The sequence below is a fragment of the Aspergillus foveolatus genome (genome assembly GCF_047715535.1).
Source record: "Aspergillus foveolatus strain CBS 279.81 unplaced genomic scaffold BDW70scaffold_129, whole genome shotgun sequence".
NCBI classification, from domain to species: domain Eukaryota; kingdom Fungi; phylum Ascomycota; class Eurotiomycetes; order Eurotiales; family Aspergillaceae; genus Aspergillus; species Aspergillus foveolatus.
In genome coordinates this window covers 1-19,080 of record NW_027396193.1, presented here as the reverse complement: position 1 = coordinate 19,080, position 19,080 = coordinate 1, and the positions used below count along the sequence as shown (strand labels likewise).

The 19,080-nt window shown below is 53.4% G+C and overlaps 4 protein-coding genes across 4 annotated transcripts; 3 read left to right on the top strand and 1 right to left on the bottom strand.

The window, feature by feature from the left end:
- Positions 1–717: 717 nt before the first annotated feature.
- Positions 718–8,008, top strand: BDW70DRAFT_164708 (putative pectin methylesterase; the record flags this gene model as incomplete). The annotated part of the gene is made up of 3 exons (XM_073741532.1): positions 718–931; positions 994–7,514; positions 7,970–8,008. 3 exons carry the CDS (start codon positions 718–720, stop codon positions 8,006–8,008), a joined length of 6,774 nt encoding a protein of 2,257 aa, XP_073591022.1.
- Positions 8,009–8,938: 930 nt separating this feature from the next.
- Positions 8,939–11,418, bottom strand: BDW70DRAFT_145230 (putative NRPS-like enzyme). Its single transcript, XM_073738395.1, has 2 exons — positions 10,852–11,418; positions 8,939–10,797 (listed from the first exon to the last, which is right to left on the bottom strand). The coding sequence occupies exons 1-2, from the start codon at positions 11,329–11,331 to the stop codon at positions 8,971–8,973; spliced, it is 2,307 nt and encodes a 768-aa protein (XP_073591021.1). The 5' UTR covers positions 11,332–11,418; the 3' UTR covers positions 8,939–8,970.
- Positions 11,419–12,085: 667 nt separating this feature from the next.
- Positions 12,086–13,628, top strand: BDW70DRAFT_164706 (type III PLP-dependent enzyme; the record flags this gene model as incomplete). The annotated part of the gene is made up of 4 exons (XM_073741531.1): positions 12,086–12,305; positions 12,399–12,794; positions 12,845–13,429; positions 13,480–13,628. 4 exons carry the CDS (start codon positions 12,086–12,088, stop codon positions 13,626–13,628), a joined length of 1,350 nt encoding a protein of 449 aa, XP_073591020.1.
- A 349-nt stretch (positions 13,629–13,977) lies between these two features.
- Positions 13,978–15,680, top strand: BDW70DRAFT_154369 (MFS transporter; the record flags this gene model as incomplete). Its single annotated transcript, XM_073739834.1, has 5 exons — positions 13,978–14,133; positions 14,188–14,208; positions 14,267–14,324; positions 14,381–14,440; positions 14,497–15,680. 5 exons carry the CDS (start codon positions 13,978–13,980, stop codon positions 15,678–15,680), a joined length of 1,479 nt encoding a protein of 492 aa, XP_073591019.1.
- Between the last annotated feature and the right edge of the window lie 3,400 nt (positions 15,681–19,080).

Sequence of the window (19,080 nt, the reverse complement as noted above, 5' to 3'; positions counted from 1 at the left end):
ATTGTCAACCCTAATTACTCTTAACTGTTCTCTTATCTCGTTCCTAGCTCGTCTTTTTCATTGCCACTTCCTCAACCAAGCCACGCGACTACTGGAAAACCTTAATGAACCAATGGAATGAACCATTGAAACGAAGAATCCAATGGCCATCGTGGAAATTCATTTGTGGGAACGGAGTTGTGCCTGCATTGAGAACAGCCTGACTCACTGTATCTATAGATACCGAGCAGCTAGTGGCCACTCGGTTGATTTCTTGATACGGAACTAGGATCCATGGTAGGAGCGCCCCGGGTTTTTCCTCTAGCACTCAATATACCACCAATCAACGTCCTCCGGCCCTGGCACATTAGGGCTAGCCCGACCTAGACCGATTCCTCTATATTTAATGTCGGCACTTCGTCCCACGACCGTGGAATAACTCAGCTAGCGCTAGTTTGGTGACAGATAGACCTCTGGAGTGTTCATTGCCCTAGTCCACTAGCTCACCGAATCAGTTCGTTTTGGACTAGATATCCCGAAATGTGGCTCGGCTATTTTCACCTGCTCGTCGTGATGGCAAAAGCCACAGCGATAGTTCAGCAGCTGGTCCGTTCTAGGTGGCGTATACAAATTATATAGTCTTGTCTGTCCCAGCTTCTTTCCTGAGGGGCTGTAATTCCTTCTCTCAGGCCTGGACCTGCCACTCTTTTGGTACTTTGCCGGCGGGCAGCAGTGTTCATGCAGTTCTGGTCGATACTAGGCCTGGCCGGCCTGGCTCTCGCCGAGAGTTGCCTAGCCACGTTTTCATACTCGTCGGCCGGCTCGCAGGAGGCAGCAGCAGCAACTGCCACCGCAACTGTCACTGCTACTGCCACTACCACTACCACTACCACTACCACTACCACTACCACTGCCGTGTCGGAGAGCGCTGTCAATTCTGTTCTTAGTAAAGGTAAGCTATTCTTACCCCTGCGGAAATCTTCCTTGCGGTCACTGACTGATGCCCATTGCCAGGTTCGTCCACAGCTGTGCTGGTAGCAACGGATTCCAGCGGCCAGTTCACAGCCATTAATGATGCCATCTCTTACGCCCAGTCGATGGGCATCCCGACGGTGACAGTGAAGGCCGGCACCTACACCCAAGCGGTGACGGTATCGGCCACTGCCACCGTCACCGTCATCGGCGAATCGAACAGTGAGGGCGACTATAGCCAGAACCGAGTCACTATCTCGGCCGCCAACCCTCTAACCATCTCCGCTAACGTGCTCGGCATCACCTTCCGCAGCATCAACTTCGTCAACACAGCGACCGGCAGCAGCTATGCCGCGGCAAGTATCCGCGGCAGCCAGAACGCCTTCTACAGTTGCAAGTTCGTTTCAGCCGGCAGTCTGGGCATCTCCGCCAGCCCGGGTGTTGCAGTAATTGCCGATAGCTATATCGAGGCTCTGGACAAGGTCATCTATGGGTATCCCAATATGTATCTGTATAACACAACCGTTGTGCCGGTCAATTCAAACGCCTTGATCGTGTACAACAAGGGCGTCACGTCCAACACAGTGCTGTACAACTCCACCGTCGTCTTCGACTCCTGCTCAGTCGAGGCGAAGTCTGGCACCAGCACCAAGAACGTCTATCTAGCGGCGGCGAATGGATACGGGTCCACCGTGGTCTATCGCAACAGTGCACTAGGCTCGCTGATCACAGCGTCTGGGGTCTACGTGGACGCCACTACGATGAACAGCCTCAACTTCTACGGTGAATACGGAACCACCGGCTTGGGATCGTATAACAGCAATCTGGCGAAGCGGTCCATGTACGTCTCTCTCCTAAGCACCACCGACCTCGCACGGTTCACCCTGGCAAAAGTCATCGCCAGTGGGGATCCTCATTTTGCAACCACCAGCACCGGCTGGGTCGATGCCGATGTTTCCGCGGAGATTGGTAGTGCCGATACCATTGAACAGACGACGTCCGGTGGCAGCACAGTTTCGCCCACACTCTCTTCCACTGTCTCTTCGGTTCTCTCTTCGACTCTCTCTTCGGTTCTCTCTTCGACTCTCTCTTCGACTGTCTCTTCCGCTCTCCCTTCTACTGACTCGTCGACTGTCTCTTCTACTAACTCTTCCACTGTCTCTTCAACTTCCACACCATCCTCAACGGGATGCACCTTGCCAACATCGATACCCGCCACTGCCGTGGTCGTCGGGCCCTCGGGCAGTTGCGCCCAGTACACCAGCATCGCCTCGGCAGTCGCGGCTCTGCCATCGGATAGCACGACTCAGTATATTTACATTCTGTCGGGTGTCTACGAAGAGGCCATTACAATCAACCGCAAGGGAGCCACCGTCTTTCGCGGCGAGACCGAGAACGAGCTCGATCGGACGAACAACACGGTGACCATCGTTCACAGCGCCGCCGTCCTGTCCAGCAGTGGTGGCTCTTCTGCTACCGCAACCTTCCAGGCGACGCAATACTACACCAACAGTCTGTCCTTCTACAACATCAACTTCGTGAACGACAACACGCCCACAAAGAACTATATTGCCGTAGCCATCGCCGCCAAAGCCCAGGTCCTTGGCTTCTACGGATGCGGCATCAAATCTTCCCAGGGCAGTCTTCTAATCAACTACGGCGCCTTTTACTTCTCTGGCTGCCAAATTGAGGGCACAACTGACTTCATCTGGGGTTATGGAGGCATTTATGTCTATAACTCGCGCATCGTCTCAGATGGGACCACCACCGGGCAGTCTATTGCCGCTCAGTCGTACCAAGACCAGTATGGACCCTCCCAGTTCGTCTTCGATACCTGCGCCTTCGTTCCCAGTGACAACACTGTCCCGCAGAGCAGCACCTACCTAGGCAGAGACTATTCCGCCTCTGCTAGGGTCGCCGTCCTCAACTCCTATCTTGACGAGCACATCGCGCCGCTTGGCTGGTTGGTGTCTTCATCCTCCACCAATGTGACGTTCGCCGAGTATAACAACACCGGCCCGGGTTCATCCACAACGTCGAGGAGCAGCGTCGCGAAGATACTCTCGGATGACAGCGGTTACTCTGTCGCAGATGTCTTGGGAAGCACCAGCTGGATCGACACGGCAGCAATCGCTCCGTTCTCCGGCTTTCCCGACTCTGTATACAGCTCTTCTTTCTCTTCCTCAGCTTCTGCTACGGTGACAGCGACGTCCTCGACCACCACCTCGGCTAACAATACTGCGGCGACGACCTCCGCAACGTTCGTGGTGTCTCCGAATGCCTCTGCCGGACAGTATCGCAACGTCAGCGCGGCGATTGCTGCTCTGCCCAATGATGGCAAAGACTACACGATCTACATCCAGGCTGGTACGTATACTGAACAGATCTCAATCACTCGGTCTGGCAAGGTTACGCTGCGCGGTGAGACGTCCTTCGAAAATGATTACACTCAGAACCTGGTTACCATTGAGTATAACCACGGAGAGTTGACTAGTGCCGGGAAGGATGAGAGCACTCCTGTTCTGTACGCGAAGAAGACGGATGGCAGCGGTCTGGCTTTGTACAACATCAACTTCCGAAACACTCATCAGCAAACGGCAAACACGGCAGCTCTGGCGGCCGATTTCTACGGTTCCGAGATGGCGGCCTACGGCTGTTCGTTCATCGGATACCAGGACACGCTTCTGGCGAACAAGGGCACACAAGTCTTCTCAAACTGCTACATTGAGGGTTCAGTTGACTTCATCTGGGGATTCTCGACCGCATATTTCCACCAATGCTATATCGCTGTCAATACTGCGGGAGCTTCCATTGCTGCACAGAGCCGTTCATCGTCGACTGCGGCTGGTGGTTTCGTGTTTGACACTTGCTATGTCACCTACGCCAGCAGCTACGGTTCCACCTACGGACAGACATACCTGGGCCGGCCATATTCGGAGTACAGCATTGCCGTTTACATGAACTCCTACCTGGATAAACACATCAGCACTGCGGCCTGGGAGGAGTGGTCTACAAGTGAGCCCAACACTGAGTATGTCACCTTTGGGGAATACAACAACACAGGACCCGGGGCCTGGTCCTCAGGTCGAGCGTCTTTCGCTACCAACTTGACTGCGGCAGAGGCGGCCTCGTATACCCTCTCCTCTTGGATTGGCGACGTCTCCTGGCTGGACATGACTGCGTACAACTATGTGCCCTCGTACAACCTTACGGCATCGTCAAGCTCCGCCTCCACTAACACCACGACCGCGACGGCCACCTGGACACATCCAACTAGCGGCACAGTTCCTCCCTCTGGCGCGGTTCTCGTCTCGCCAGGCGGGTCAGTCGATGGCTCTTACAGCAACCTGACAGATGCTCTGGCCTCGCTGCCGGATGACTCCTCGACGCAGATCATCTTCATGTATGCCGGCTCCTACGACGAACAGGTGCCTTCAATCAACCGCGATGGACCAGTCATGATCATTGGCTATCAGACGGGCAGCCCTGGCGCCAGCTATAAGGCTAACGAGGTGACGATCACCTTCTCACGCGGGCTGTCCGTCAGTCCACTGCCAGTCGGCCATTCAGATGCCGAGACAGCGACCTTCTCGACCGCCAGCAACCAGATCGCTCTCTACAATATCAACATCATTAACACGGACAATCTTGATGGATCCGAATCGTCCTATGTGACTCTGGCAGCCTCCATCTATGGCTCAGAGATCGGCTTCTATGGCTGCAGCTTCACCGGATGGCAAGACACCCTGTTGACGGGCAGCACCAGCGGACATCAGTATTACGAATCCTGCTACATCGAAGGAGCCATTGACTTCATCTGGGGTTACTCAAAGGCCTACTTCAAAGGTTGCACGATCGGTGCCAAGCGACAGAAATCTGCCATCACTGCTCAGAGTCGCGCCTCGTCCAGCGCCGTGGGAGGATATATCTTTGATCAGTGCCTGTTCGAGTCCGCCGATGACGCGACGGTTGATCTGACGCAATCCGTCTATCTAGGTCGGCCGTACTCCAAGTACGCCCTGGTGGTCGTGAAGAACTCGTACCTAACAGACATCATCCAGCCCTCCGGTTGGAAGGTTTGGAGTACGACTGATCCTCGCACCGACTACGTGACCTTTGCCGAGTACAACAACTCTGGGCCCGGTAACTGGGAGAACAATGCGGCAGCGCGTGAAGCTTTCGGTTACTGCACCTTGCTGACCACGGATACGTACTCACTGGAGGAAGTCATGGGGAAGACGGACTGGATTGATCTGACCTATTGGGACACGATCGTCACTCCAGAGCCGGCTTCAGCCACCGCAAACACAACAGGCTCTTCTAACTCGACCACTGCCTACGATGGCACTACTCCTCCTGCGGGGGCTTACATCGTATCCAAGACGGCCATAGACAATGTCACGACCTACGATACCATCCAAAGCGCATTGGATGCCCTTCCGACTTCCAGCAAAATGACGCCCATCGTGTTCATCTACCCGGGCACATACGAGGAACAGCTGGTTATCAGCCGGTCCGGCACGACAATCTTCATGGGCTACTCCAACGACACCTCCGACTTTGCCAGCAATCAAGTCACGATCCAATACAATCACGGCGTGGACACCCAGGCCGACGAGTCCAACTCGGACAGCGCCACTGTCTATGCGACAGGAAATTACTTCCAGGCGATCAATATCAACTTCGTCAACAACTTTGGCACGACTAAAGACTACGCCTCGCTGGGCTTCGCGGTGAAGTCTAGCAAATACGCCTCCCTGTATGGTTGCCAGGTGAGAGGGAACCAGGATGCTCTGTTGATCAACGGATACTTCTTTGCCAGTAATAGCTACATCGAAGGCAACATCGATATGATCTGGGGCTCAGGTGCCGGGTATTTCCTCAACACTACCATCTCGCCGAACGAAGACGGCGTGAACCTCACGGCAGACAAGCGGTCTACCAACACCACGGCCGGCGGATTTGTGTTCGATCAGTGCACCATCACACCCGCCGCGTCGAGCTCTGGCAGCATGTCCAGTATCTCCCTGGGACGGCCGTGGAACAACTACGCTCGGGTCGCATACATCGAATCATATCTGGACTCCTGCGTCGAAGCAGCCGGGTGGGAACAATGGTCAAAGTTGAGTCTGCAGACTGATGGTGTGCTGTTCGGTGAATATCAGAACTACGGTCCTGGTGCGTCAACCGCAGGCCGTGCTTCCTTCGCAACCGTGTTGGATGGCAGCACAGCTGCCCAGTTCCAGCTCAACACTTTCTTCGCATCGACCTCGTGGATCAACTTCACGCATGTCGACAGCACTCCCTTTGTACCAAGCAACTCGAATACGACGACGAGCACATCTCTGCCAGTGACTCCAACCACCTTGACAACCACCGTAACAGTCACTGACGAGATAACTGCGTACGCGACCTACACGCCGGTAGACAAAACGTCAACAGTTGTAGTCACCATCACCGACGATATCGGCACGACGGTGACCCCGGCTGAGTCGTTCAAGACTGTCGTCGAGAAGACCACGATTTCAGAGACTACGACGATCACAGAGCCGACAGTGACCAGCATCAAGAGCACCGTCATCACAAGCGAGGACATTGTCACCATTACCCCTGCCGCTAGCACCAAGTCTACCACGGTGAAAGACACGACGACAGTAACTGCGACGGTCACCAAGGCCGACGTAACGACCACCGTCAAGAGCACGTCGACTTCGACCCAGCTGGTGACATCAACCCCCAAGGCTTCGACGATCACCCAGACGATGACCAGCACCGTGACCAGCATCAAGACCTCCACTCCGAACGCTGTTAAGTCCACCTCGTATACAACTGTCACGAAGGGCAGCGGTGGCACCACCACCATCAGCTCCAAGGCCACCACCACCACGGTTGACGTGACATCGACCAAGACCAAGACCAAGGCAGTCACAACAACCCTCAGCTGTATCCCCACCAAGGCCAAGCGCGACCTGATACTGCCGCGCGCGACAGCCACTGATGTGATGGTCACTGAGTATACCACTCTGACAACCGTGGTGCGCTCCGCAACCACTACGCTGCCCACGGTCACGGACTACATTACTTTGACCTCGACTAAGACCATTGGCAAGACCACGACGCTGAAGGCCTCAACGAGCACTATCACTAGTGTCTCCACCACCACCAAGATGTCCACCACAACCATCAAGGCGGTCACGGTCTTCCTGACGGAGAAGAGCACCAGGACAGTCGATAAGACGACTACCCTGAAGGCCAGCACCACAACCGACACGATTACCTCACTGGCCACCAAGACCTCTACCATCACAAAACCCAGAGAGACCGCGACTGTTACCAGTTTGAAGACAACGACGGTCAAGACGACGGTTTTGTTGCCCGGGAGCACCGTCACAGCGTCTAAGACGACTACGAGTACGCAGAAGGAGACTATCACCCTGGCCACCCCAACTAGCACTGTTCTCAAAACTACAACAGTGACCCTCACGCCATCGGTGACAGTGATTTCTCGCGCCACCAGCACTAAGATGTCGACCATCGAGAAGACCATCACCCAGACCCAGACGGTGACCAAGACGTCAAAGAGTGCCCAAGCCTGTCCTACATAGTGGATAAATGCTGGTCTTACGTGGTCACTTTTATTGGTTTTTTTTCTTTTCTTTTCTTTTTTTTATTATTCCTTTCTTTCTTTGAACAAATCTTATTATAGATAATCTTAATTGTTGCTTTTAATCTCGGAGTACGTAGGGGCCGCCCTGTTGAGCACACTGGTAGTGAGTGCTATTGCTGTGAAAGATCGGGGGCCCGCCTGTACCAGATATCCAATGTACATCCGTAATGATTAGTAACCCCTCTGGCCAGTCGCTCGACAGTGGTCTTCAACAGAGAACTTCACGTCCTCGTGGCGAAATGCGAGAAAAGGCTAACATAATCTTACATACAACAGTGGTCTTCAACAAGACATTCCTAATTCCTGCTCTTTGATCTGCGCCGCATGTTCCTCATCATACTGACATCGTAGGCCGTCGACATCAAGGTCATTAGCTCGTACCGCGAGTGATTGTGACGAGGAGGCGTGCGGTCTATTCAACCTATATCTTGTTGATGGGTTCGGGACAGCCAATTCCCGAGACGCATATCGATCTACAGAATTTTGCGCTATACAATCCTCCTTGCCCAAGCTGGACCCAAATACGACTCTATGGTGACTATCTCCTGCAAATACAGTGCCATACTTACTACTTTAATCAAAGTATTTCTATTTTCAACATAAAGAAACCAAACGGCAAGATGTAAGTGGCTCGGCACCCGGAGAGTGGGCTTCGGAGTCACCGGAACCAATCAGAGGCTTGAGATGGACAAGCCTCAAGAGCAGTTTCCGAACAATGCAGGGACGTGTATAAATGGGAGTACATCTTTCCTTTCCCCTGACAGAATTGATTATTTGATCTTCCTCTGCAAAATCACTTCTGAGTTCTTTTCATCCACAGTCTTCTTGTTCCCTAGCATGAACTTCTACACAAACTCATCGCCACCTTCACAATTGCTGGTTGCGGAGTGTACAAATTCAAACGGCACCTCATAGGGGAAGCACTGGCTGAGACACCAGAACAAGAACCGCCCGTCATGTTCCGTGCCTTCAGGCCGACTTCCCTGCGAGTGCAAAGCGTTGAATCCCTCAGCCACAACACTAAACGTAGACCTCGCCAGGCCCATGGGCTACCCATGATGGGTACGCCCATACCCACGCATGGGCGGGTAATGGTAGTCTTCATATACCCATGGGTGGGTAGCCTGAACTGATACCCGTGATGGGTATTTATTGGGTACCTTTAACCCAAACTCTAATAAAAAAGAAATCTCTGTGACTTGCGTAACTTAGACAATTATACATGTAATTTTAAAGTATTCTCCTTACAGTATATAGCTTTAATAACACTCAGCATGATATTCGTAAGACATAACATTTTCAGATACATGTACATTTCCAAAATAAACCACTTCGAGGGGCCAGTCAGGCCATCACGGTCTAATTCTTTCAACATAGTAAGCCTGACCATACATATGCAATCGTCGACGATCAGTTTTGTTGGATTTCGTACGAGGGATCCGGTCCACCTGAAGAAACAGAGCCGGCATCATATGCAGCGGGAGACTCTGGGCGACGACATCCTTCATCCGCTGGACGAGCGGGTGGATAGCGTCTCCCGTCGATACGATACGAATATCAATCTCCACATCTTCCCGCCTGACAATTGCGTCAGCAACATACACAAAGGCCGTGAGCACGGGCTCTTCCTCCGCCCTCATCCGCCCCAGTATATCAATCACCACGGCGTCTTGCTCCGACAGACACTGACGCAGGACACATTCTACCTCGACTGAGTTGACTCGATATCCATTCAGCTTCAACATCGCGTCCTTGCGGCCGAGATGCTCCACCGTGCCGTCGGCAAGGTACCGGCCTAGATCGCCGGAGCGATATACTCGAGTCGGGCCTCGGGCCGGATGGATCTTTTCCATCCAGGCGGGCGGGTGGTCCAGAAAGCCAACGTCAGGCCGGGCGGCCACCTTGTCGAGGTAGCCACGGGCCAGATGGGGGCCTTCGATGAGGATCTCGCCCACAGCGCCAACGGGAAGGAGTTGCTCTGGGTTGGCAGGGTCCGCGATCCAGATGGCGCCGCAGCCTGCACGGCCGACGACGCCAGTCCGGTCAGGATCTGGACTGGAATTGTACGCGCAGAAGGTGGCTGCTTCGCCCATGCCGTACTGATTGATCAGTCGTACCTGGCCGGCCCATTGCGCGACCAGATCGCGTGACGGCAGTTCTCCGCCAATGCATATGGTTCGCAGGGTCGGCACGTCACGGGGGCTGAGTTGGATGGCTACCGTTGGCGTCAGGAAGCTCATGTTCGCTCTGAGGGTGCAAATATTGTCACGTAGAGTAGTGATAGGAGTCACCGAGGTGGGGACACAACAGCAGCCGCCTGCGGTCAGGGTAGCGAGGTAATCATTGTTACTGATGTCGAAGGCGTAGTCGTCGAATTGAAAGACACGGCTACTAGCATCGAGCCCGATTTTCCGTACGTAGTCGACAATGGAAGTAGCGTAGGAGCGATGTTCTTGGATAATCCCCTTGGGAGTTCCCGTGCTGCCAGATGTGAAGAGGATGAGGCAGGGGCTATCCGGGTGAATATCCCTGCAGGCCACTTCGCTGTTGACAGGCAGAGAGCTGAGAAACGCCGGCGTCACCTCTACCACCTGTGGGACTAGCCTCCGGAAGCGGTCGACATACTCAGGAGAGGTAAGCATGATGCGAACGTTTGCTCGGCTGATGATGGACTCCAGGTACGCCGGTGGGTCCCTCGCGTCAATGGAGATATAGGCGCCGCCAGCCTTGAGGATGGCAAGTCGGCTAACAATAGCCCAGGTTGATTTCTGGAAACAGGAGATTACAAAGGTATTGGGTCGGACCCCTTGCGAGACGAGATGGTGCGCTAGGCGCGAGGTCAGGTCGTCGAGTTCGCCGTAGGTCAGATTGCCGTCCCACGACTCGACTGCACATGCATCGCGCTTGATTTTCGCATGGCTGAGACACAAGTCATGAAGCAGGGTGTTGTTGAATGGTGCAACCTGCTTGGTGAATTGGGTGATTTGCGTGAGGTGGTGCTGCGAGCAGAGATTAACCCGCTCCAGTGACGGTGGGGGGAACCTAGCAATGGAGAGTAGAGCCTCGTTAAGGCTGTGGAAAAGGTTCTCTGCAATAGTTGGTGCCATGGAACCATCGTCCCACTCTAGTCGGACATCCCAGTGTTCTCCCGTGGGATTGATGGTCAGGTACAGACTCGTCTGCCACGGTTAGAGTACAATGGTCTGAAATACAGGGGCCACACATATACGGACTGGAGGCATATTTGCCGTGGTTTCTCGTGTCGAACTGTTTCCGTAGCTAATCATGGTGTTGTAGTTCCCGCGGGCCCGACTCAAGGGACTGCAGTTCTCGCTGGGCTTCTTCCAGGCCATGGTATCAATGAGCTGCTCAAACGCCGTCTCCACGCTATCATCTGGATTCAACTCGACTGCATTTGCGCCGGGAATGTCACGGTCATATACACAGCAGGTGCCGCTGGCATAGTCGCCCGTCACCCGGAACGTATTATCTCCAGCATAGGCTCGAACAGTCACCAGCCACGCCAAGTGGAGGATTGGCAAAACAGATGTCTGCCACGTTATCTTGGTCTGGACCCTGTTTACTGTGCTCGCAACATAATGTTCACCAAGAGCGAGCAACTCTTTGCGGGCAAGGGAGATCGGGCCTGCGATTGATGACTTGGACTTGGTGGCAGGAGACTGGGAACCGCTCGACAAGTCGGTGAGGCCCATTGTTGTACCAAACCGGGGTGAGTTCTCGTCCAGGCGATGGTTCGTTTGTATCGTGTTGGTTGGATCTGAAAAAAAAAAAAAAAAAAAGCCGACCAGGACTAGGGGCGCCCCCCCATTCCGCGGCTATATGTAATGAGCCACAGTCGGGTCCAGGCTCTGACAGGCTCGCCTCTTGAATTCTTTGGCAACTTGGGCACCGGGTACAGGCATGGTGCACAGGACTATTTTGTCCAGTTCCGGTTTCCAACGGATCGACACTCCTAATCCTTCGCTCGACCAACTATATATTACACCTAGGCCAAATAGGGCAAAGGCATGACCCAGGTGGCATTGCAGAATTCTTAACATCATCATTAACTTTCCTCAACTCCACTAGGGAATCACTAGTTTCCCTGAAATGCGTCTCGTATGCCGAAGCCCAATAATCGGTCTTTGGGTGTCACAACAATCCCACGGATATTGGAGGATCGACTCGGCCGGAAATCGTAGTGCCGATATAGGGCGAATGATCTTGCAAGACATTAGCTCTCATCAGCTCTCATCAGCTCCTCACCGCAGGTGGTTGGCCACTCCTCCGGCATTTACCCCCTGTGGTGGCACAGAATATATGTCAAAATTCAAAGTCTGCTGGTCGTTAGATCTTTTAACCTGTTCTTGATCGGCAGCCAGTTCCCAGAATTTGAGCTTTGTTGTTCCTACGAGCTATAATTGTATAGTTTCCCAACTATTGCCATTCCGAATCCTTCATCAGCAGATGTCCTTTTGTTCGGCAGACACCCAGGTTCAGAGCCCAGGGTACTGGGAACCATCCCCAGCAGAACTCGTTGACCTCGCCATCGAGAGGCACATTGCCTATCTGGAAAATCGGTCTCTGGAGCGAGAAACAGAGCCGTTCTTCGTCGCCGATCTAGGGCAGGTAACCCGCCAACACACACGGTGGATGCGGCATCTGCCCAATGTGCGACCATACTATGGTACAGCCTTCATCTCCGACAGCCAAGTTTATAAACTTGCGCTGCGGGAATAGACCATTCCTCCAAACAAGAGAGAAAACTAACCTTGGCCAGCGGTGAAATGCAACTCCGACCCAACCCTGCTAGCCTGGCTTGCCGGCCTCGGCACCGGCTTCGACTGTGCCTCGACAGAGGAGCTGTACACGGTCCTCAGCTTAAACATAGACCCGGCACGGATCATCTTCTCCAACCCATGCAAAGCACCGGCGGCCCTAATCTTTGCCCGTCAAGTGGGCGTGACACGAATGACGTTTGATAATCTGGACGAGCTAGACAAGATCTGCACGTATATCCCCGAGGCGCAGCTCTTGCTTCGGACCCATGCCAGCGACGACAGCGCATTGATTCCTCTAGGCGACAAATTCGGCGCGCATCTCGATACAACGAAACAGCTCCTTTTACGGGCGTGGGATTTGGGGTTGAATGTCGCTGGGGTCAGTTTTCATATCGGTGAGTATCATCACCGCGGGGAGAGGACTGCCTGGTCTGATTTACCGCAGGAACAGGAGCTCGGAATCCAGAGTGTTTCCGTCAAGCCATCCACGACGCACACTCGGCGTTCTCGCACGCCGAGACCATCGGATTCCGCCCAACGATCCTCGACATTGGCGGTGGATTCCAAGACGGCAATTTCGAGTCCATGGCCCGAGCCATCCGCGAAGCCTTCTCCGCGAGGTTCTCCCCGGAGATTACAGTGATCGCAGAGCCTGGCCGCTACTACGCTCGGAGTGCCTACACGCTCGTGTCGCAGGTGATCGGCCGCCGTCGGCAGATTGGGAGCGCGGCCGCGTCCGGGATACCCGATATGTTATATCAGAATGACGGGGTGTACGGGAACTTCATGAACGTGGTGATGGAGAAGGAGGTGATGCTGCCCCGGTTGTGTGGTACCAGGAGGAAGAAGGCGGAATTGCTGGGGAAATCTGTCAAACAGGCAAGAAGCGAGGTCACACAGCCCAGCGCGGTCCAGACCCTGTACTCGATCTGGGGCCCGACATGTGATAGTGTCGATTGTGTGGTGCGCGCAGCGACGTTCAACTCGGAGATCAAGGTGGGGGATTGGCTGCGATATGACAACATGGGGGGTAGGTTCAATTCGTCGTCGTCTGGGAGCATCAGACCTGATTGTAAGCAGCCTACACCCGCACCACCGCAACAAGCTTCAACGGCTTCGGTGGGACAAGCGCTGTTTATTACGTGAACAGCGAGGTGACACCGGCTCCTCCGTATTTTCAACCCAGCAGGTGTGCCCAAGCCGCCGGGACGGCGAAAGAGTGTGCGTGATGTGACGGTAGACCAATGGATTCCGTAGGATATTAAGCAGAGTGATTTGCCACACCCATCTACAGTGGTCTGACTTTCCAGCATCCGCTGCACGAGTTTGCACATGAATTTACAGTCATCTGCAAACTCTAGAAGGACAAGGACAAGGGTGTGGTTGGTGAGACCCCCAAATAGTATTGAATCGCAGACCCCACCTTTTCCTGCCGTTCACCATCATTCTTGATCTTCACAGCCGCTGGAATGTCAGCCAGATGACCCCCTAGACCCGCAATAGCCGCAGTGAGACTATGCCGTGTAACTGAAGATGCCGAATACTTAAATGCGCGGTTGTAATGACAACCGGTCAAAGATGACTGCTTTTTCGGCGTGTCGCCTTTTTGCAATGGGACTGCCAAACCAGCTCGCGTTCGTCCACGGCAGTGACAAGCCCTCGCGACCAAAGCTGTTGGGTATCCGATCAGGCAAACCATTCATTATCTTTACGGTCGCCTTTGCCGTGTCAACCGTAAGTTCGGTTAAACTACAGCCCAGCCTTCCGCCGAGAGACTGACCTGGATAGGATATCTTCATGTATGGACTGGTATGCGCTTCCATCGAGATCGACTGCTGAAATCCCAAGCGCTAAGGAGACACTCCAGCTCGTACCTCTGACGCCAACAGCCCTCGAAAACAAGGTTGGCATCCCCGAAGAGCAGAGTAAGCTTACCTACTCTACCGACGGCACGTTGGCGAGACTGACGCAAATCCTCAAGTTCAATCATGGAACTCGATTCTCCTGGCCTTGTACTCGGCCGCCTTCCTATTCTTTTCTCGTAAGACCAGAGCACCCTCACTCTGCTGCTGACACTTGCTAATGGCCCTCCGGTAGCGGTCCTCGGCCACCTCGCCGATCGAGCCGAATCTCGCCGGTGGCCACTCTTCCTGGGCTTACTGGCCCTGGGTGTCGCAACCACCTTGCTGTGCATCGGGACAAACATCGGTCTCTGGATTGCCGGCCGACTCTGCCAGGGTGCCGCCGTAGCCGTGGTCTGGACGGTTGGCCTTGCCCTACTCGTCGATACCGTCGGGCCAGACGAGCTCGGCCAGGCGATCGGGTACGTCTCGATGGGGTTGAATATTGGCGTTCTGGCGGGGCCACTGCTCGGAGGGGTGCTCTATCAACATGGGGGCTACTATGCTGTCTTCGGCCTCGCGTTTGGGTTCATCGGTATCGACCTCCTGCTCCGGCTGGCCTTGATTGAAAAGAGACATGCCGCTCAATGGCTGGTATCGGAGAGCACACCGTCCACGTCTCCCGATCGACAGAAACAGACCGAAAAGCAGACCGAAAAGCAGACCGGCCTTTCTGTGCTTCAGACCGACAAGCGCACCAATCCTTCACAAACCCCAACCCACGACGCCCATCCTCTCCGACAGCTCGCCACCCTCCTCAGCTCTCCCCGCCTCCTCATCTGTCTCTGGGCCCACTTCGTCCTCTCTCTCCTCCTCACCTCCTTCGACAGCGTCCTCCCCCTCTTCGTACAGGATCTCTTCACCTGGCGACAGGCCGGCCAGGGCCTGATTTTCGCCGCACTCGTGATCCCCCACCTCCTCGACCCTCTCATCGGTCTCATCATCGACCGCTACCCAACCACCACGCGCTACCTAATCTCCGGCGCATTCCTCTGCGCCGTCCCCCCAGCCGTCCTCCTCCGCCTCATCACCACGAATTCCACACGGGATAAGATCCGCCTCTGCGTCTTCCTCGCTCTCCTGGGTCTCTGCATCGCCCTCGCCACCACACCCGTCACGCTAGAGATCTTCCTCGCCGTTAAGGAGAAAGAAGACGAAGTCCCCGGTCGATTCGGCCGCGGCGGGGTTGTAGCTTTCTCATTTGGTCTGTCCAATATGGCCTTTGCGGCGGGGAGTCTGGTTGGACCGTTCTTTGCCGGGTATATTCGGCAGAACGCTAGTTGGGGGACAATGGGGTGGGCGATAGGCGTGATTACAGGGGTTACTTCCGTTCTGGCGTTGTGGTGGTCCGGAGGGCGGATTCTGAAAAAGGCCAGTTGATGGGCGATCAGTATGATATAAGTTGAATTGCGTTTTATTATCGTTTCGCTTGATATTTAGAATATGTTATGGACATGAGGAATCGCCTGTCTTTGTGTAAGCGATTTTGCATGGCTTGAGTGAGGAACGGGTCCAATGTTGTAAGCTTGTGGGTGTTATTAGATCCGACCTACCGTACTCATACTTATTTTCCTCCTACTGGAACAATTCCGACACGAAGTGAACGTTTCCTGACATAGTAATGGTGACATACTGGTATGGTTCAAGTAGTGCATATACTTGGCAAACCGGAGCCGCCAGCCACCCCGCCCACTCCTTGGGACAAGGAAGAGCCCAACAAGCGCAGGCAACCCCGGCAGTCGGAGCCAGCAGCAGGACCACAGCGTCAAGCCGTTCTCTCCACGAACCAGAACGCGTGTTCCAGCTTTCCCAGGAGGACAATGTGCGATCTTGCATGCGCAGTACGCGGTCAATTCTACTTTCCGGCGAAAGATTCACGATCAAGCAACAACTGAAGCGGCCGTTGGCCCGGTCTGGGCCTTCCTGCACCCCGTTGCGTTCGTCCTGGTGGAATAGTGCGGGTTGAGGCGGGGGTGTGGGAACCAGGTCTGAGTTCTCTGGATCGTGGCTGTTGGGTCTAAAATTGCAGTCGAAGAATGCGATGGCCCATCAGTATTTGTTGATGCTATGGCCTGATGCACCTATAGAGAGTCGACGGCACCAAAGTTCCCTTAACACTTTGCTCTCACCTGTTTGAAGTAACTTAGAAATGATTTATTCCCAAGTACGTGTGGATGTCCTGGTGGTTTGTTGCCTGCCTACGCTGTGTATGATCACCATTAAGCCATGCGGCATTGCAAGGTAGTGTACTGATTTATATTAGTCTCTTTGATAGGCAGTTCCTTTTTGCCCACCTGATGATATTGTATTTGTCAATTTTCCCTACACACATGTGGACCAAAACCAGCCCTTGTCCCATGTTAATCTCTTTGTACTGTCCTCCACATTCAAGCAGCTGCTGCAGCTCTGATGAAGCACTCAATATATGTTGCTTGCTATTTGACATCCCACCCATTCATCCAACGCCTTTCCCCGGCCATGCCACTTTTGTCGACCTCCCATCTGCTGCTGGTGCTGCTGGTGCTGGTGCTGCGAATGAACGCCCAAAGATCGCAGCCGATTTGACAGGATCCCCTCGGCGCGCTTGGTGTGGCGCCGCCGCTAGCGTTCCCGCCGTAGCCGGCTTCTCCCCGGCTGAGCTTGTCGCCGTCTGTTTTTTCTGTTTTCATCGCTGTGGGACTGGGTCGGAGTTGTTGGTGGCGGTGATGGTGCGGGGACATTGCCATTGCCGTTATATATACTACAGATGAGCAAGTTCTAGTCCACCAGAGGCCAAAGTACATAATATGGTGATTATAATTCACGGTCAGAAAAATCGGCATCATAAACACAGGACGGAGGTTTCACGTCAATGCCACATCCCCTTTCTAGTGCCCATAGGACATGGTAGTTGCTGGTTGGTTTCCGATCTGGATAGACTCTGCATTTATTTTAACTTCATTATCAAGCTGGCTCAGGACACAGCAAGAGCAGCACAGGGGTGCCATGGTTAGGCCTCTGCATGGTGCGGTATTGGTCCTCAGGTCAAGGACCGCGGACCGGACCGCACGATCTTGCAGTCTCAAATTCAGAGGTTGAGACCACACCATAGTAAACCACGGTCCCTTACGGTTTTCACCATGGTGAACCACAATTGCATGATTCTGCCAAGACCTTCCCTTTAAGCAAGTGCGCCATGTAAGCGAGCGGGCCAGCTGACGTGTTTTGACTGCAGTTGTAACGGGCGTAGGTAGTATTGTTTTCAACTAGCCGTCCTGTATGCACGAATATCACAAGCTTAGAAAAGGAAACAAGAGATAGAAGCGCCAATATCCCCCTCATCCCTTTTATCAACTTTTTCTGGTTGCACGTCAAGACTTTTCGGATCTGTATGCCGACGGATCTCTTTACCGAAGCTGCGCGCTGCAATTCCGGGGTTGTATACTGATGCAGAAACCTTATTTAGATCTCTGGAATCATTCCTGGTTGAGGGCATGGCCGACAACCAAAATCCAGGCCATAGCCTGTGATATTATGGATATTAATCGTCACATATCCGCACTTTAAGTCCCCCAGGTGCTCATGGAAGTGGGCTGCATTGCCAATGATTAGAGTGACTAGATCTGCTAAAGCAAGGATTACTTGGTTTTTGATAGTATGTATTACTGCAAATAGCTCAGCTTGACTTAGGAGATTGTTTAAAGCTGCTGAGCAGCAGAAAAAAGACTTGAACAAGTCCAGAAGCATGTCAGTATTCTCCTCTCGAAACTGAGAGCGCCATGACTAGTTAGCAGACAGGCCAGTCTTTGTATAGCTTTCTCATCTGGGATGAACCTACCTCAAGGAGACTGGCACAGTGAATGTAAGCCAACTGTATTGCCATATGGCTCCCCTGTGCAAAGTACTGAATAGCGCTATCGAAAGAATACAAGAACTCTACAAAGAGTCTTGTGCAAATCAATACTTTGTTATAGCTACTACCCCTTTGGCAGAAGCTTGTACATCTGCTCAGTGCAGATCTACTCAAGTAGTCTTTCATGATCTGCACCAGAAGTTCTCAAATGCCCCAATCGATTGTTCTTAGAATTCAACATCTGCACGAGTTCTGTCAGGTTAGTGCTTGTTATACCAGATGCAGACCATGGGCCCTGTTTGTGGGTGGTGGAATAATAGGCTACTTGAGAGGTTTTATCCAGGTACCTGACGTGCCTGAGGCTTTCTATTACTGGCAGTAAACTTAGCAAAATGCTCAAGGGAATGGCGGACAAGAGAATTAAAGGAGGTGGTCATTGTGTGGAAGATGGAATCATGGTCAACAAAGTAAATTTGGATGATTGTCGGTGTCACAGGCTATGACCTGGATCTTGGTTGTCGGCCATGCCCTCAACCTGGTTCTAAATAAGGTTTCTGCAACATCGGAATTTGTCACGGGCCGACGCCGGAGTTAGGGGACGCCGTCGCGCCTGGCCATGCGACACGAGACCTCAATCCCCCGATCCCCACGTAATGCGGAGAGGCGCCTCACCGGCGCCAGCCCGTCAGCCAGGAATACGAGGGATCGACAGAGCCGTACCGGGATCAACCCAGTATGATGTTGCAGTAGGATGCTGTGATGTACGCAATCACCAACTCATCACTGCAGCGGTATTGCTTGGAGATGCCGAGTTATCCGTGCGGGGGGTTATTTGAAGGGCCTCCTGGTTGCCATGTACATAGAGATCTCCAAGCAATCCTTTCGGTATCCTCAGTATCAATTGAGTCCCCTTTATTGGTTGATTATCGTTAATGGTCATCGCTTCGT